The sequence below is a fragment of the Salmo salar genome, chromosome ssa13 (genome assembly GCF_905237065.1).
Source record: "Salmo salar chromosome ssa13, Ssal_v3.1, whole genome shotgun sequence".
NCBI lineage: Eukaryota > Metazoa > Chordata > Actinopteri > Salmoniformes > Salmonidae > Salmo > Salmo salar.
The window spans coordinates 95,545,765-95,566,716 of NC_059454.1; the positions used below are offsets into that span (position 1 = coordinate 95,545,765).

Genomic DNA, 20,952 nt, shown 5'->3' on the forward strand with positions numbered 1-20,952 from the left:
GTAGATATGACTGTAGTAGACATGACTGTAGTAGATATGACATGACTGTAGTAGATATGACATGACTGTAGTAGATATGATATGACTGTAGTATACATGACATGACTGTAGTAGATATGACTGTAGTAGACATGACTGTAGTAGACATGACTGTAGTAGATATGACATGACTGTAGTAGATATGACTGTAGTAGACATGACTGTAGTAGATATGACTGTAGTAGATATGACATGACTGTAGTAGACATGACTGTAGTAGACATGACTGTAGTAGATATGACATGACTGTAGTAGATATGACATGACTGTAGTAGACATGACTGTAGTAGACATGACATAACTGTAGTAGATATGACATGACTGTAGTAGACATGACATGACTGTAATAGACATGACTGTAGTAGATATGACATGACTTTAGTAGACATGACAGGACTTTAGTAGACATGACTGTAGTAGACATGACTGTAGTAGATATGACATGACAGGACTGTAGTAGACATGACTGTAGTAGACATGAGATGACTGTAGAAGACATGACTGTAGTAGACATGACTGTAGTAGAGATGACAGTAGTAGATATGACATGACTGTAGTAGATATGATATGACTGTAGTAGATATGGCATGACTATAGTAGATATGATATGACTGTAGTAGATATGACATGACTGTAGTAGATATGGCATGACTGTAGTAGATATGACATGACTGTAGTAGACATGACATGACTGTAGTAGATATGATATGACTGTAGTAGACATGACTGTAGTAGACCTGACTGTAGTAGACATGACATGACTGTAGTAGACATTACTGTAGTAGATATGATATGACTGTAGTAGATATGACTGTAGTAGATATGATATGACTGTAGTAGATATGACATGACTGTAGTAGACATGACTGTAGTAGATTAGATATGAATGTAGTAGATATGACATGACTGTTGTAGATATGGCATGACTGTAGTAGATATGACTGTAGTAGATATGGCATGACTGTAGTAGATATGACATGACTGTCGTAGACATGACTGTAGTAGATATGACATGACTGTAGTAGATATGATATGACTGTAGTAAATATGACATGACTGTAGTAGACATGGCATGACTGTAGTTGATATGACATGACTGTAGTAGATATGACATGACTGTAGTAGACATGGCATGACTGTAGTAGATATGACATGACTGTAGTAGACCTGACATGACTGTAGTAGACATGACTGTACTAGACATGACATGACTGTAGTAGATATGACTGTAGTAGACATGACTGTAGTAGATATGACTGTAGTAGACATGACATGTCTGTAGTAGACATGACATGACTGTAGTAGACATGACTGTAGTAGATATGACATGACTGTAGTAGATATGACTGTAGTAGACATGACTGTAGTAGACATGACTGTAGTAGACCTGACTGTAGTAGATATGACTTTAGTAGATATGACTGTAGTAGACATGACTTTAGTAGATATGACATGACTGTAGTAGATATGACTGTAGTAGACATGACTGTAGTAGACATGACTGTAGTAGATATGACTGTAGTAGACATGACTGTAGTAGATATGACATGACTGTAGTAGACATGACTGTAGTAGACATGACTGTACTAGACATGACATGACTGTAGTAGATATGACTGTAGTAGACATGACTGTAGTACATATGACTGTAGTAGACATGACATGACTGTAGTAGACATGACTGTAGTAGATATGACATGACTGTAGTAGATATGACTGTAGTAGACATGACTGTAGTAGACATGACTGTAGTAGACCTGACTGTAGTAGATATGACTTTAGTAGATATGACTGTAGTAGACATGACTTTAGTAGATATTACATGACTGTAGTAGATATGACTGTAGTAGACATGACTGTAGTAGATATGACTGTAGTAGACATGACTGTAGTAGATATGACATGACTGTAGTAGACATGACTGTAGTAGACATGACTGTAGTAGATATGACTGTAGTAGACATGACTGTAGTAGATATGACATGACTGTAGTAGACATGACTGTAGTAGACATGACATGAATGTAGTAGACATGACTGTATCAGATATAAAATTACTGTAGTAGATATGACATGACTGTAGTAGATATGACATGACTGTAGTAGATATGATATGACTGTAGTAGATATTACATGACTGTAGTAGACATGACTGTAGTAGACATGACATGACTGTAGTAGATATGATATGACTGTAGTAGACATGACTGTAGTAGACATGACATGACTGTAGTAGATATGACATGACTGTAGTAGATATGACATGACTGTAGTAGATATGATATGACTGTAGTAGATATGATATGACTGTAGTAGATATGACATGACTGTAGTAGATATGGCATGACTGTAGTAGATATGACATGACTGTAGTAGATATATGACTGTAGTAGATATGACATGACTGTAGTAGACATGACTGTAGTAGACATGACATGACTGTAGTATATATGATATGACTGTAGTAGATATGACTGTAGTAGATATGACATGACGGTAGTAGATATGACATGACTGTAGTAGACATGACTGTAGTAGATATGACATGACTGTAGTAGACATGACATGACTGTAGTAGACATGACTATAGTAGATATGACATGACTATAGTAGACATGACTGTAGTAGACATGACATGATAGTAATAGATATGACATGACTGTAGTAGATATGACATGACTGTAGTAGATATGACATGACTGTAGTAGACATGACATGACTGTAGTAGATATGACATGACTGTAGTAGATATGATATGACTGTAGTAGATATGACATGACTGTAGTAGATATGGCATGACTGTAGTAGATATGGCATGACTGTAGTAGATATGATATGACTGTAGTAGACATGACATGACTGTAGTAGATATGATATGACTGTAGTAGATATGGCATGACTGTAGTAGATATGATATGACTGTAGTAGATATGATATGACTGTAGTAGATATGACATGACTGTAGTAGATATGATATGACTGTAGTAGATATGACATGACTGTAGTAGATATGACATGACTGTAGTAGATATGATATGACTGTAGTAGATATGACATGACTGTAGTAGATATGATATGACTGTAGTAGACATGACTGTAGTAGACATGACATGACTGTAGTAGATATGACTGTAGTAGATATGACTGTAGTAGACATGTCTGTAGTAGACATGACTGTAGTAGACATGACTGTAGTAGATATGACTGTAGTAGATATGACAGTAGTAGATATGGCATGACTGTAGTAGATATGACATGACTGTAGTAGATATGATATGACTGTAGTAGATATGATATGACTGTAGTATACATGACATGACTGTAGTAGATATGACTGTAGTAGACATGACTGTAGTAGATATGACATGACTGTAGTAGATATGACATGACTGTAGTAGATATGATATGACTGTAGTATACATGACATGACTGTAGTAGATATGACTGTAGTAGACATGACTGTAGTAGACATGACTGTAGTAGATATGACATGACTGTAGTAGATATGACTGTAGTAGACATGACTGTAGTAGATATGACTGTAGTAGATATGACATGACTGTAGTAGACATGACTGTAGTAGACATGACTGTAGTAGATATGACATGACTGTAGTAGATATGACATGACTGTTGTAGACATGACTGTAGTAGACATGACTGTAGTAGATATGACATGACTGTAGTAGACATGACTGTAGTAGACATGACATAACTGTAGTAGATATGACATGACTGTAGTAGACATGACATGACTGTAATAGACATGACTGTAGTAGATATGACATGACTTTAGTAGACATGACAGGACTATAGTAGACATGACTGTAGTAGACATGACTGTAGTAGATATGACATGACAGGACTGTAGTAGACATGACTGTAGTAGACATGAGATGACTGTAGAAGACATGACTGTAGTAGACATGACTGTAGTAGAGATGACAGTAGTAGATATGACATGACTGTAGTAGATATGATATGACTGTAGTAGATATGGCATGACTATAGTAGATATGATATGACTGTAGTAGATATGACATGACTGTAGTAGATATGACATGACTGTAGTAGACATGACATGACTGTAGTAGATATGATATGACTGTAGTAGACATGACTGTAGTAGACCTGACTGTAGTAGACATGACATGACTGTAGTAGACATTACTGTAGTAGATATGATATGACTGTAGTAGATATGACTGTAGTAGATATGATATGACTGTAGTAGATATGACATGACTGTAGTAGACATGACTGTAGTAGATTAGATATGAATGTAGTAGATATGACATGACTGTTGTAGATATGGCATGACTGTAGTAGATATGACTGTAGTAGATATGGCATGACTGTAGTAGATATGACATGACTGTCGTAGACATGACTGTAGTAGATATGACATGACTGTAGTAGATATGATATGACTGTAGTAGATATGACATGACTGTAGTAGACATGGCATGACTGTAGTTGATATGACATGACTGTAGTAGATATGACATGACTGTAGTAGACATGGCATGACTGTAGTAGATATGACATGACTGTAGTAGACCTGACATGACTGTAGTAGACATGACTGTACTAGACATGACATGACTGTAGTAGATATGACTGTAGTAGACATGACTGTAGTAGATATGACTGTAGTAGACATGACATGTCTGTAGTAGACATGACATGACTGTAGTAGACATGACTGTAGTAGATATGACATGACTGTAGTAGATATGACTGTAGTAGACATGACTGTAGTAGATATGACATGACTGTAGTAGATATGACTGTAGTAGACATGACTGTAGTAGACATGACTGTAGTAGACCTGACTGTAGTAGATATGACTTTAGTAGATATGACTGTAGTAGACATGACTTTAGTAGATATGACATGACTGTAGTAGATATGACTGTAGTAGACATGACTGTAGTAGACATGACTGTAGTAGATATGACTGTAGTAGACATGACTGTAGTAGATATGACATGACTGTAGTAGACATGACTGTAGTAGACATGACTGTAGTAGATATGACTGTAGTAGACATGACTGTAGTAGATATGACATGACTGTAGTAGACATGACTGTAGTAGACATGACATGAATGTAGTAGACATGACTGTATCAGATATAAAATTACTTTAGTAGATATGACATGACTGTAGTAGATATGACATGACTGTAGTAGATATGATATGACTGTAGTAGATATTACATGACTGTAGTAGACATGACTGTAGTAGACATGACATGACTGTAGTAGATATGATATGACTGTAGTAGACATGACTGTAGTAGACATGACATGACTGTAGTAGATATGACATGACTGTAGTAGATATGACATGACTGTAGTAGATATGATATGACTGTAGTAGATATGATATGACTGTAGTAGATATGACATGACTGTAGTAGATATGGCATGACTGTAGTAGATATGACATGACTGTAGTAGATATATGACTGTAGTAGATATGACATGACTGTAGTAGACATGACTGTAGTAGACATGACATGACTGTAGTATATATGATATGACTGTAGTAGATATGACTGTAGTAGATATGACATGACGGTAGTAGATATGACATGACTGTAGTAGACATGACTGTAGTAGATATGACATGACTGTAGTAGACATGACTGTAGTAGACATGACTATAGTAGATATGACATGACTATAGTAGACATGACTGTAGTAGACATGACATGATAGTAATAGATATGACATGACTGTAGTAGATATGACATGACTGTAGTAGATATGACATGACTGTAGTAGACATGACATGACTGTAGTAGATATGACATGACTGTAGTAGATATGATATGACTGTAGTAGATATGACATGACTGTAGTAGATATGACATGACTGTAGTAGATATGGCATGACTGAAATAGATATGATATGACTGTAGTAGACATGACTGTAGTAGATATAGCATGACTGTAGTAGATATGACATGACTGTAGTAGATATGTCATGACTGTAGTAGATATGGCATGACTGTAGTAGATATGATATGACTGTAGTAGACATGACATGACTGTAGTAGATATGATATGACTGTAGTAGATATGGCATGACTGTAGTAGATATGATATGACTGTAGTAGATATGATATGACTGTAGTAGATATGACATGACTGTAGTAGATATGATATGACTGTAGTAGATATGACATGACTGTAGTAGATATGACATGACTGTAGTAGATATGATATGACTGTAGTAGATATGACATGACTGTAGTAGATATGATATGACTGTAGTAGACATGACTGTAGTAGACATGACATGACTGTAGTAGATATGACTGTAGTAGATATGACTGTAGTAGACATGTCTGTAGTAGACATGACTGTAGTAGACATGACTGTAGTAGATATGACTGTAGTAGATATGACAGTAGTAGATATGGCATGACTGTAGTAGATATGACATGACTGTAGTAGATATGATATGACTGTAGTAGATATGATATGACTGTAGTATACATGACATGACTGTAGTAGATATGACTGTAGTAGACATGACTGTAGTAGATATGACATGACTGTAGTAGATATGACATGACTGTAGTAGATATGATATGACTGTAGTATACATGACATGACTGTAGTAGATATGACTGTAGTAGACATGACTGTAGTAGACATGACTGTAGTAGATATGACATGACTGTAGTAGATATGACTGTAGTAGACATGACTGTAGTAGATATGACTGTAGTAGATATGACATGACTGTAGTAGACATGACTGTAGTAGACATGACTGTAGTAGATATGACATGACTGTAGTAGATATGACATGACTGTTGTAGACATGACTGTAGTAGACATGACTGTAGTAGATATGACATGACTGTAGTAGATATGACATGACTGTTGTAGACATGACTTTACATGACTGTAGTAGATATGACATGACTGTAGTAGATATGACTGTATAGACATGACTGTAGTAGATATGACTGTAGTAGATATGACATGACTGTAGTAATATGACATGACTGTAGTAGATATGACATGACTGTAGTAGATATGACATGACTGTTGTAGACATGACTGTAGTAGACATGACTGTAGTAGATATGACATGACTGTAGTAGACATGACTGTAGTAGACATGACATAACTGTAGTAGATATGACATGACTGTAGTAGACATGACATGACTGTAATAGACATGACTGTAGTAGATATGACATGACTTTAGTAGACATGACAGGACTGTAGTAGACATGACTGTAGTAGACATGACTGTAGTAGATATGACATGACAGGACTGTAGTAGACATGACTGTAGTAGACATGAGATGACTGTAGAAGACATGACTGTAGTAGACATGACTGTAGTAGAGATGACAGTAGTAGATATGACATGACTGTAGTAGATATGATATGACTGTAGTAGATATGGCATGACTATAGTAGATATGATATGACTGTAGTAGATATGACATGACTGTAGTAGATATGGCATGACTGTAGTAGATATGACATGACTGTAGTAGACATGACATGACTGTAGTAGATATGATATGACTGTAGTAGACATGACTGTAGTAGACCTGACTGTAGTAGACATGACATGACTGTAGTAGACATTACTGTAGTAGATATGATATGACTGTAGTAGATATGACTGTAGTAGATATGATATGACTGTAGTAGATATGACATGACTGTAGTAGACATGATTGTAGTAGATTAGATATGAATGTAGTAGATATGACATGACTGTTGTAGATATGGCATGACTGTAGTAGATATGATATGACTGTAGTAGATATGATATGACTGTAGTAGATATGACATGACTGTAGTAGATATGATATGACTGTAGTAGATATGACATGACTGTAGTAGATATGACATGACTGTAGTAGATATGATATGACTGTAGTAGATATGACATGACTGTAGTAGATATGATATGACTGTAGTAGACATGACTGTAGTAGACATGACATGACTGTAGTAGATATGACTGTAGTAGATATGACTGTAGTAGACATGTCTGTAGTAGACATGACTGTAGTAGACATGACTGTAGTAGATATGACTGTAGTAGATATGACAGTAGTAGATATGGCATGACTGTAGTAGATATGACATGACTAGTAGATATGATATGAATGTAGTAGATATGATATGACTGTAGTATACATGACATGACTGTAGTAGATATGACTGTAGTAGACATGACTGTAGTAGATATGACATGACTGTAGTAGATATGACATGACTGTAGTAGATATGATATGACTGTAGTATACATGACATGACTGTAGTAGATATGACTGTAGTAGACATGACTGTAGTAGACATGACTGTAGTAGATATGACATGACTGTAGTAGATATGACTGTAGTAGACATGACTGTAGTAGATATGACTGTAGTAGATATGACATGACTGTAGTAGACATGACTGTAGTAGACATGACTGTAGTAGATATGACATGACTGTAGTAGATATGACATGACTGTTGTAGACATGACTGTAGTAGACATGACTGTAGTAGATATGACATGACTGTAGTAGACATGACTGTAGTAGACATGACATAACTGTAGTAGATATGACATGACTGTAGTAGACATGACATGACTGTAATAGACATGACTGTAGTAGATATGACATGACTTTAGTAGACATGACAGGACTGTAGTAGACATGACTGTAGTAGACATGACTGTAGTAGATATGACATGACAGGACTGTAGTAGACATGACTGTAGTAGACATGAGATGACTGTAGAAGACATGACTGTAGTAGACATGACTGTAGTAGAGATGACAGTAGTAGATATGACATGACTGTAGTAGATATGATATGACTGTAGTAGATATTGCATGACTATAGTAGATATGATATGACTGTAGTAGATATGACATGACTGTAGTAGATATGGCATGACTGTAGTAGATATGACATGACTGTAGTAGACATGACATGACTGTAGTAGATATGATATGACTGTAGTAGACATGACTGTAGTAGACCTGACTGTAGTAGACATGACATGACTGTAGTAGACATTACTGTAGTAGATATGATATGACTGTAGTAGATATGACTGTAGTAGATATGATATGACTGTAGTAGATATGACATGACTGTAGTAGACATGATTGTAGTAGATTAGATATGAATGTAGTAGATATGACATGACTGTTGTAGATATGGCATGACTGTAGTAGATATGATATGACTGTAGTAGATATGATATGACTGTAGTAGATATGACATGACTGTAGTAGATATGATATGACTGTAGTAGATATGACATGACTGTAGTAGATATGACATGACTGTAGTAGATATGATATGACTGTAGTAGATATGACATGACTGTAGTAGATATGATATGACTGTAGTAGACATGACTGTAGTAGACATGACATGACTGTAGTAGATATGACTGTAGTAGATATGACTGTAGTAGACATGTCTGTAGTAGACATGACTGTAGTAGACATGACTGTAGTAGATATGACTGTAGTAGATATGACAGTAGTAGATATGGCATGACTGTAGTAGATATGACATGACTAGTAGATATGATATGAATGTAGTAGATATGATATGACTGTAGTATACATGACATGACTGTAGTAGATATGACTGTAGTAGACATGACTGTAGTAGATATGACATGACTGTAGTAGATATGACATGACTGTAGTAGATATGATATGACTGTAGTATACATGACATGACTGTAGTAGATATGACTGTAGTAGACATGACTGTAGTAGACATGACTGTAGTAGATATGACATGACTGTAGTAGATATGACTGTAGTAGACATGACTGTAGTAGATATGACTGTAGTAGATATGACATGACTGTAGTAGACATGACTGTAGTAGACATGACTGTAGTAGATATGACATGACTGTAGTAGATATGACATGACTGTTGTAGACATGACTGTAGTAGACATGACTGTAGTAGATATGACATGACTGTAGTAGACATGACTGTAGTAGACATGACATAACTGTAGTAGATATGACATGACTGTAGTAGACATGACATGACTGTAATAGACATGACTGTAGTAGATATGACATGACTTTAGTAGACATGACAGGACTGTAGTAGACATGACTGTAGTAGACATGACTGTAGTAGATATGACATGACAGGACTGTAGTAGACATGACTGTAGTAGACATGAGATGACTGTAGAAGACATGACTGTAGTAGACATGACTGTAGTAGAGATGACAGTAGTAGATATGACATGACTGTAGTAGATATGATATGACTGTAGTAGATATGGCATGACTATAGTAGATATGATATGACTGTAGTAGATATGACATGACTGTAGTAGATATGGCATGACTGTAGTAGATATGACATGACTGTAGTAGACATGACATGACTGTAGTAGATATGATATGACTGTAGTAGACATGACTGTAGTAGACCTGACTGTAGTAGACATGACATGACTGTAGTAGACATTACTGTAGTAGATATGATATGACTGTAGTAGATATGACTGTAGTAGATATGATATGACTGTAGTAGATATGACATGACTGTAGTAGACATGACTGTAGTAGATTAGATATGAATGTAGTAGATATGACATGACTGTTGTAGATATGGCATGACTGTAGTAGATATGACTGTAGTAGATATGGCATGACTGTAGTAGATATGACATGACTGTCGTAGACATGACTGTAGTAGATATGACATGACTGTAGTAGATATGATATGACTGTAGTAGATATGACATGACTGTAGTAGACATGGCATGACTGTAGTTGATATGACATGACTGTAGTAGATATGACATGACTGTAGTAGACATGGCATGACTGTAGTAGATATGACATGACTGTAGTAGACCTGACATGACTGTAGTAGACATGACTGTACTAGACATGACATGACTGTAGTAGATATGACTGTAGTAGACATGACTGTAGTAGATATGACTGTAGTAGACATGACATGTCTGTAGTAGACATGACATGACTGTAGTAGACATGACTGTAGTAGATATGACATGACTGTAGTAGACATGACTGTAGTAGACATGACTGTAGTAGACATGACTGTAGTAGACCTGACTGTAGTAGATATGACTTTAGTAGATATGACTGTAGTAGACATGACTTTAGTAGATATGACATGACTGTAGTAGATATGACTGTAGTAGACATGACTGTAGTAGACATGACTGTAGTAGATATGACTGTAGTAGACATGACTGTTGTAGATATGACATGACTGTAGTAGACATGACTGTAGTAGACATGACTGTACTAGACATGACATGACTGTAGTAGATATGACTGTAGTAGACATGACTGTAGTAGATATGACTGTAGTAGACATGACATGTCTGTAGTAGACATGACATGACTGTAGTAGACATGACTGTAGTAGATATGACATGACTGTAGTAGATATGACTGTAGTAGACATGACTGTAGTAGACATGACTGTAGTAGACCTGACTGTAGTAGATATGACTTTAGTAGATATGACTGTAGTAGACATGACTTTAGTAGATATGACATGACTGTAGTAGATATGACTGTAGTAGACATGACTGTAGTAGACATGACTGTAGTAGATATGACTGTAGTAGACATGACTGTAGTAGATATGACATGACTGTAGTAGACATGACTGTAGTAGACATGACTGTAGTAGATATGACTGTAGTAGACATGACTGTAGTAGATATGACATGACTGTAGTAGACATGACTGTAGTAGATATGACTGTAGTAGACATGGCATGAATGTAGTAGACATGACTGTATCAGATATAAAATTACTGTAGTAGATATGACATGACTGTAGTAGATATGACATGACTGTAGTAGACATGACATGACTGTAGTAGACATGACTGTAGTAGATATGACTGTAGTAGACATGAGATGACTGTAGTAGACATAAAATTACTGTAGTAGATATGACATGACTGTAGTAGATATGACATGACTGTAGTAGATATGACATGACTGTAGTAGACATGCCTGTAGTAGATATGGCATGACTGTAGTAGATATGACATGACTGTAGTAGACATGACATGACTGTAGTAGACATGACTGTAGTAGATATGACATGACTGTAGTAGATATGACATGACTGTAGTAGACATGACATGACTGTAGTAGACATGACTGTAGTAGACATGACTAGTAGATATGACATGACTGTAGTAGACATGACATGACTGTAGTAGATATGACATGACTGTAGTAGATATGACATGACTGTAGTAGATATGACTGTAGTAGACATTACTGTAGTAGATATGACATGACTGTAGTAGATATGACATGACTGTAGTAGATATGACATGACTGTAGTAGATATGACTGTAGTAGACATTACTGTAGTAGATATGACATGACTGTAGTAGACATGACTGTAGTAGATATGACATGACTGTAGTAGACATGACTGTAGTAGATATGACATGACTGTAGTAGACATGACATGACTGTAGTAGACATGACTGTAGTAGATATGATATGACTGCAGTAGACATGACATGACTGTAGTAGACATGACTGTAGTAGATATGACATGACTGTAGTAGATATGACATGACTGTAGTAGACATGACTGTAGTAGATATGACATGACTGTAGTAGACATGACTGTAGTAGACATGACATGACTGTAGTAGATATGACATGACTGTAGTAGACATGACATGACTGTAGTAGACATCACTGTAGTAGATATGACATGACTTTAGTAGACATGACAGGACTGTAGTAGACATGACTGTAGTAGACATGACATGACTGTAGTATACATGACTGTAGTAGATATGACATGACTGTAGTAGACATGACTGTAGTAGACATGACTGTAGTAGACATGACTGTAGTAGATATGACTGTAGTAGACATGACTGTAGTAGATATGACATGACTGTAGTAGACATGACTGTAGTAGACATGACTGTAGTAGATATGACTGTAGTAGACATGACTGTAGTAGATATGACATGACTGTAGTAGACATGACTGTAGTAGATATGACTGTAGTAGACATGACATGAATGTAGTAGACATGACTGTATCAGATATAAAATTACTGTAGTAGATATGACATGACTGTAGTAGATATGACATGACTGTAGTAGACATGACATGACTGTAGTAGACATGACTGTAGTAGATATGACTGTAGTAGACATGAGATGACTGTAGTAGACATAAAATTACTGTAGTAGATATGACATGACTGTAGTAGATATGACATGACTGTAGTAGATATGACATGACTGTAGTAGACATGCCTGTAGTAGATATGGCATGACTGTAGTAGATATGACATGACTGTAGTAGACATGACATGACTGTAGTAGACATGACTGTAGTAGATATGACATGACTGTAGTAGATATGACATGACTGTAGTAGACATGACATGACTGTAGTAGACATGACTGTAGTAGACATGACTAGTAGATATGACATGACTGTAGTAGACATGACATGACTGTAGTAGATATGACATGACTGTAGTAGATATGACATGACTGTAGTAGATATGACTGTAGTAGACATTACTGTAGTAGATATGACATGACTGTAGTAGATATGACATGACTGTAGTAGATATGACATGACTGTAGTAGATATGACTGTAGTAGACATTACTGTAGTAGATATGACATGACTGTAGTAGACATGACTGTAGTAGATATGACATGACTGTAGTAGACATGACTGTAGTAGATATGACATGACTGTAGTAGACATGACATGACTGTAGTAGACATGACTGTAGTAGATATGATATGACTGCAGTAGACATGACATGACTGTAGTAGACATGACTGTAGTAGATATGACATGACTGTAGTAGATATGACATGACTGTAGTAGACATGACTGTAGTAGATATGACATGACTGTAGTAGACATGACTGTAGTAGACATGACATGACTGTAGTAGATATGACATGACTGTAGTAGACATGACATGACTGTAGTAGACATCACTGTAGTAGATATGACATGACTTTAGTAGACATGACAGGACTGTAGTAGACATGACTGTAGTAGACATGACATGACTGTAGTATACATGACTGTAGTAGATATGACATGACTGTAGTAGACATGACTGTAGTAGATATGACATGACTGTAGTAGACATGACTGTAGTAGATATGACATGACTGTAGTAGATATGATATGACTGTAGTAGATATGGCATGACTATAGTAGACATGACTGTAGTAGATATGACATGACTGTAGTAGATATGGCATGACTGTAGTAGATATGACATGACTGTAGTAGACATGACATGACTGTAGTAGATCTGATATGACTGTAGTAGATATGACATGACTGTAGTAGATATGGCATGACTGTAGTAGATATGACATGACTGTAGTAGACATGACTGTAGTAAACATGACTGTAGTAGACATGACATGACTGTAGTAGACATGACTGTAGTAGACATGACTGTAGTAGATATGACATGACTGTAGTAGATATGACATGACTGTAGTAGATATGACATGACTGTAGTAGACATGACATGACTGTAGTAGATATGACATGACTGTAGTAGACATGACTGTAGTAAACATGACTGTAGTAGACATGACATAACTGTAGTAGACATGACTGTAGTAGACATGACTGTAGTAAACATGACTGTAGTAGACATGACATGACTGTAGTAGACATGACTGTAGTAGACATGACTGTAGTAGATATGACATGACTGTAGTAGATATGACATGACTGTAGTAGATATGACATGACTGTAGTAGACATGACATGACTGTAGTAGATATGACATGACTGTAGTAGATATGACATGACTGTAGTAGATATGACATGACTGTAGTAAACATGACTGTAGTAGACATGACATAACTGTAGTAGACATGACTGTAGTAGACATGACTGTAGTAGATATGACATGACTGTAGTAGATATGACATGACTGTAGTAGACATGACATGACTGTAGTAGATATGACATGACTGTAGTAGACATGACTGTAGTAAACATGACTGTAGTAGACATGACATAACTGTAGTAGACATGACTGTAGTAGACATGACTGTAGTAGATATGACATGACTGTAGTAGATATGACATGACTGTAGTAGATATGACATGACTGTAGTAGACATGACATGACTGTAGTAGACATGACTGGACTGTAGTAGACATTGCATGACTGTAGTAGACATGACAAGACTGTAGTAGACATGACTGTAGTAGATATGACATGACTGTAGTCGATATGACATGACTGTAGTAGACATGACTGTAGTAGATATGACTGTAGTAGACATGACTGTAGTAGACATGACTTTAGTAGACATGACTGGACTGTAGTAGACATGACTGTAGTAGACATGACTGGACTGTAGTAGATATGACATGACTGTAGTAGATATGACTGTAGTAGATATGACATGGCTGTAGTTGACATGACTGTAGTAGACATGACTGTAGTAGACATGACTGGACTGTAGTAGATATGAGATGACTGTAGTAGACATGACTGTAGTAGATATGACATGACTGTAGTAGACATGACTGGACTGTAGTAGACATGACATGACTGTAGAAGACATGACTGGACTGTAGTAGACATGACTGTAGTAGATATGACATGACTGTAGTAGACATGACTGTAGTAGATATGACATGACTGTAGTAGATATGACATGACTGTAGTAGACATGACTGTAGTAGACATGACTGGACTGTAGTAGACATGACTGTAGTAGATATGACTGTAGTAGACATGACATGACTGTAGTAGATATGACATGACTGTAGTAGATATGACATGACTGTAGTAGATATGACATGACTGTAGTAGATATGACATGACTGTAGTAGATATGACATGACTGTAGTAGACATGACTGTAGTAGATATGACATGACTGTAGTAGATATGACATGACTGTAGTAGATATGACATGACTGTATTAGATATGACATGACTGTAGTAGACATGACTGTAGTAGATATGACTGTAGTAGACATGACATGACTGTAGTAGATATGACATGACTGTAGTAGATATGACATGACTGTAGTAGATATGACATGACTGTAGTAGACATGACTGTAGTAGACATGACTGGACTGTAGTAGACATGGCTATGGTAGACATGACTGGATTGTGGTAGACATGGCTATGGTAGACATGACTGGACTGTAGTAGACATTGCATGAGTGGAGTAGACAGATTTTTACTATACATCAAACATAAGAGGATAAAAAATCTAAAAGATTAACAATAAAAACTGAACGACTAAAAGCACCCTAAGGAAAAGCAATGCTGAAAAGGTGTGTTTTTTTAGATATCTTTAAAAAATGTTCACATTTTCAGCCCCTCTCAGACCTTCTCGCAGGCTATTCCAGAGCCGTGGGGCATAGTAACTAAAGGCTGCCTCTCCATGCCTCTTGGTCCTAGGCTTTGGAATAGTTAAAAGGCCAGTGTCAGAGGACCTGAGGGACCTACTGGGTACATAACTTAAAAGCATGTCTGACATGTATTGGGGTGCACAATCGTAGATTGATTTAAAAACCAATAGAAGAATCTTAAAATGAATTCTAAAACTCACAGGCAGCAAGTGCAGAGACCTTAAAACAGGTGTAATCTGTGTCATCTTTTTCAGTACCCGTGCTGCAGCATTCTCTATGTTCCACAGTTTACCAATGGCTTACTTGGGTTGACCAGACAGGAGAGCATTACTTTAGTCAAATCTGTTTGTAATAAAAGCATGGATGAGTCTCTCTGTATCAGTCTGAGAGAAATGGTCGCACCTTGGCATTGTTCCTCAGGTGGTAAAAAGCTATTTTGGTCACATTCCTAATGTGTGATTCAAAATGGAGTTCAGTATCTAAAATAACACCTAGGTTTTTTACCTGGTGTTTTATTTTTATTGCCCGTGAATTAAAATGTGCGGCTAGATTCTCTCTCTGTGCTTTGGCTCCAACAATAAGTACCTCGGTCATGTCTTGATTCAGCTGGAGGAAGTTGTGAGACATCCAAGTATTTAAATCACTAATACAGTCTAATCATTTATCCGTGGAGCTAACATCCTCTGGTGACACAGAAGTGTAAAGTTGTCTATTGTCTGCATAGCAGTGAAAATCAATGCTGTGCTTTCTGATAACACTGCCAAGGGGTAACATATATAAACTGAAAATCAAACTTTGTGGAACGCCACTTGTGATAAATATTTTCTCTGTGTTCTGTTCACCAAGGGTGACAAAAAACTATTGACTGGTTAAATAGGTCCTAAACCAATTTAGAACTGGACCGAAGAGGCCAACCCACCTCTTCAGTCTGTCCAGAAGGACATCATGGTCAATGATAATGGACCTACATTCATACAGTTTCTTGACTGTGTCATGCTCGCTAATAATCACCTAAATGAAAGCTAGAAATTCAGGGCGCATCAAACATTCCAAAAACAATAGATAGGGACAATTCTTTGCAATCTTTGACGCAGAGGAAATATAACACATTTTCAGTTCAGCCCTCCGGACCTTGTTGAAGACCGAATGCGGCCCCGGGTCAAAACGAGTTTGACACCCCTGGTTTAAAGCATCCTCTGTAGATGTATTGCACTGGAAATTACTGAGGAAATTATCTAAAAGGTGTGTGTGTATGTGCGTCTGTGTGTGTGTCAGGACTTTGAGATGAACAGTGAGCTAAAGATGGGTGTAATGACTATACTGGAGGAGGTGCTACGAGACCCTGACCTGCTGCCTCAGGAGAGGAAAGCCACTGGCAACATAGTAAGGTACACACACACATATACACAGACACACACACACACCACACACACACACATGCACACACCAATGGAGGCTCCTCAGAGGAGGAAGGGGAGGACCATCATCCTCACTGAATTTCATAAAAATGTTAAAACATTTCAAAAGTTAACATTTTTAGATAAAACTATACTAAATATGTTCACATATTACCAAATAATTTGTTAAAACAAAATGTTTTGCAATGAAGGTCTACAGTAGCCTCAACATCACTCTGTAGGGTAGCATCATGGTGTAGCCGGAGGACAGCTAGCTTCCGTCCTCCTCTTGGTACATTGACTTCAATACAAAACCTTGGAGGCTATTGGTTCTCACCCCCTTCCATAGACTTACACAGTAATTATGTGTCACAAGTATCTTCGTCTTCTGACGATAATGCGAAATCGTCATCAGAAAAGGTAGACCAATACGCAGCAGGTGTGCAGTTGTTCATTTTGAACATTTAATTAAATCAACACGAATACAAAAACAACAAACAAGAAAACGAACGATAAACTGACAGTCTGCAAAGCATAGGCTCAACACAGAACAATCACCCACAAATCACACACACAAACACACCCTAATATATGGGACTCTCAATCAAAGGCAGATAGACAACACCTGCCTTCAACTGAGAGTCCCAACCCCAATTAACCAAACATAGAAACACACACACTAGACTAACCATAGAATACAAACACATAGACCATCAACCAAAAACCCGGAAATACTAAATCAAACACCCTTTACACAAACACACCACCCCGAACCACATAAAACAAATACCCTCTGCCACGTCCTGACCAACTACAAAAACAATTAACCTTATACTGGCCAGGACGTGACAGTACCCCCCCCTTAAAGGTGCTACCCCAGAAGCACCTTAACAAAAAAATAACCCCAAGCAACACCAAAAAAATCCCCTTTTCTAAAGGGAGGGAAGGGAGGGTGGCTGCCGTCAACGACGGCACTGTGCTACACCCCCCCTCCCCAACCCACCTATTTCTGGAGGTGGCTCCGGCTCAGGCCGTTCCAGGCTGTCGGGGCAGTCTGGCAGCTCGGGACAGTCTGGGCAGTCTGGCAGCTCGGGACAGTCTGGCAGCTCGGGACAGTCTGGGCAGTCTGGCAGCTCCGGACAGTCTGGGCAGTCTGGCAGCTCGGGGCAGTCTGGCAACTCGGGACAGTCTGGGCAGTCTGGCAACTCGGGACAGTCTGGGCAGTCTGGCAACTCGGGACAGTCTGGGCAGTCTGGCCACTCGGGACTGTCTGGGCAGTCTGGCAACTCGGGACAGTCTGGGCAGTCTGGCAACTCGGGACAGTCTGGCAACTCGGGACAGTCTGGCAACTCGGGACAGTCTGGACCGTCTGGCCACTCCGGCAGTTCAGGGCAGTCTGGCCACTCCGGCAGTTCAGGGCAGTCTGGCCACTCCGGCAGTTCAGGGCAGTCTGGCCACTCCGGCAGTTCAGGGCAGTCTGGCCACTCCGGCAGTTCAGCGCAGTCTGGCCACTCCGGCAGTTCAGCGCAGTCTGGCCACTCCGGCAGTTCAGCGCAGTCTGGCCACTCCGGCAGTTCAGCGCAGTCTGACCTCTCTGGTGACTGTTGACTGGCGGGCAGCTCTGACGACTGTTGACTGGCGGGCAGCTCTGACGACTGTTGACTGGCGGGCAGCTCTGACGACTGTTGACTGGCGGGCAGCTCTGATGACGACTGTTGACTGGCGGGCAGCTCTGATGACGACTGTTGACTGGCGGGCAGCTCTGATGACGACTGTTGACTGGCGGGCAGCTCTGATGACGACTGTTGACTGGCGGGCAGCTCTGATGACGACTGTTGACTGGCGGGCAGCTCTGATGACGACTGTTGACTGGCGGGCAGCTCTGGTGACTGTTGACTGGCGTGGCTGGGTTGACACACTTGTAGCCTGGTGCGTGGTGCTGGTACTGGGCTTACCAGACTATGAACACGCACCTCCAGGCTAGTGCGGGGAGCGGGAACAGGACGAGTCGGACTGGGTTGACGCACTTCCGGGTCCGCACGAGAGACAGGAGCTGGAAACCCAGGGCTATGGAGGCGCACAGTCGGTCTAGATCTTACCTCCTGCACAACCCGCCTTGGCTGGATGGAACTAGTAGCCCTGTACGAGCGGGGTGCTCGTACAGGGCAGACTGGGCTGTGCAGGGGCCTGATGGTAGCCGTGCGTAGAGCGGGAGTTGGGTAGCCTGGTCCTCGGAGGCGTACCGGCGACCAGATGCGCTGCGCAGGCATCCTCCTACCAGGCTGGATGCCCGCTCTAGCACGGCACCTGCGAGGGGCTGGAATAACGCGCACCGGACTGTGCGTGCGTATGGGTGAGATAGTGCGCTCCTCAGCGAAACATAGCGCTCTCCACCCCATACGCTCCTCCATATAACCACGGGTAGCTGGCTTCCGGCTCTTCTTACGCCTAGCCAAACTACCCGTGTGCCCCCCCCAAAAAATGTCTTGGGGGTGCCTCTCGTGCTTCTCCCTCAGCGCGTACTTGGCCTCGTACCTCCGCCTCTCTGCCTTGGCTGCCTCAATTTCCCACTGCGGGCGGCGATAATCCTCAGCCTGGTGCCAAGGTCCGGCCCCGTCCAGAACTTCCTCCCAGGTCCACTTCTCCCGCCAGTCCAACTCGAATTCCCTCTGCTCCTTCTTCTGCTGCTTGGTCCTTGAGTGGTGGGTGATTCTGTCACAGTTGTCGTCGGTGAATGAGGACCAAAACGCAGCAGGTACGTGAATGCTCATCTTGATTTTTAATTATCTTCAAAAATGAACATACAAAATAACAAAAACGAAAAACTAACAACTAACAAACAGTCTGGCAAAGCAAAGCTCAACACAGAACAATCACCCAAAAACCCGGAAATACTAAATCAAACACCCTTTACACAAACACACCACCCCGAACCACATAAAACAAATACCCTCTGCCACGTCCTGACCAAACTACAAAAACAATTAACCTTATACTGGCCAGGACGTGACATTATGACAACTTCTGGAGGACGTCCTCCGACCTATCAGAGCTCTTGTAGCATGAACTGACATGTTGT

General features: G+C 39.1%; 1 protein-coding gene across 2 annotated transcripts in view; it reads left to right on the top strand.

The window, feature by feature from the left end:
* The window catches only part of LOC106568132 (ras-specific guanine nucleotide-releasing factor 2), a 95,751-nt gene that overhangs the window by 64,653 nt on the left and 10,146 nt on the right, over positions 1–20,952 (top strand). For both annotated transcript variants that reach the window (XM_045692452.1, XM_045692451.1), the window contains exon 19: positions 17,752–17,864. In XM_045692452.1, coding sequence (XP_045548408.1) covers positions 17,752–17,864 — 113 coding nt within the window. The remainder of the gene's footprint in view (positions 1–17,751; positions 17,865–20,952) is intronic.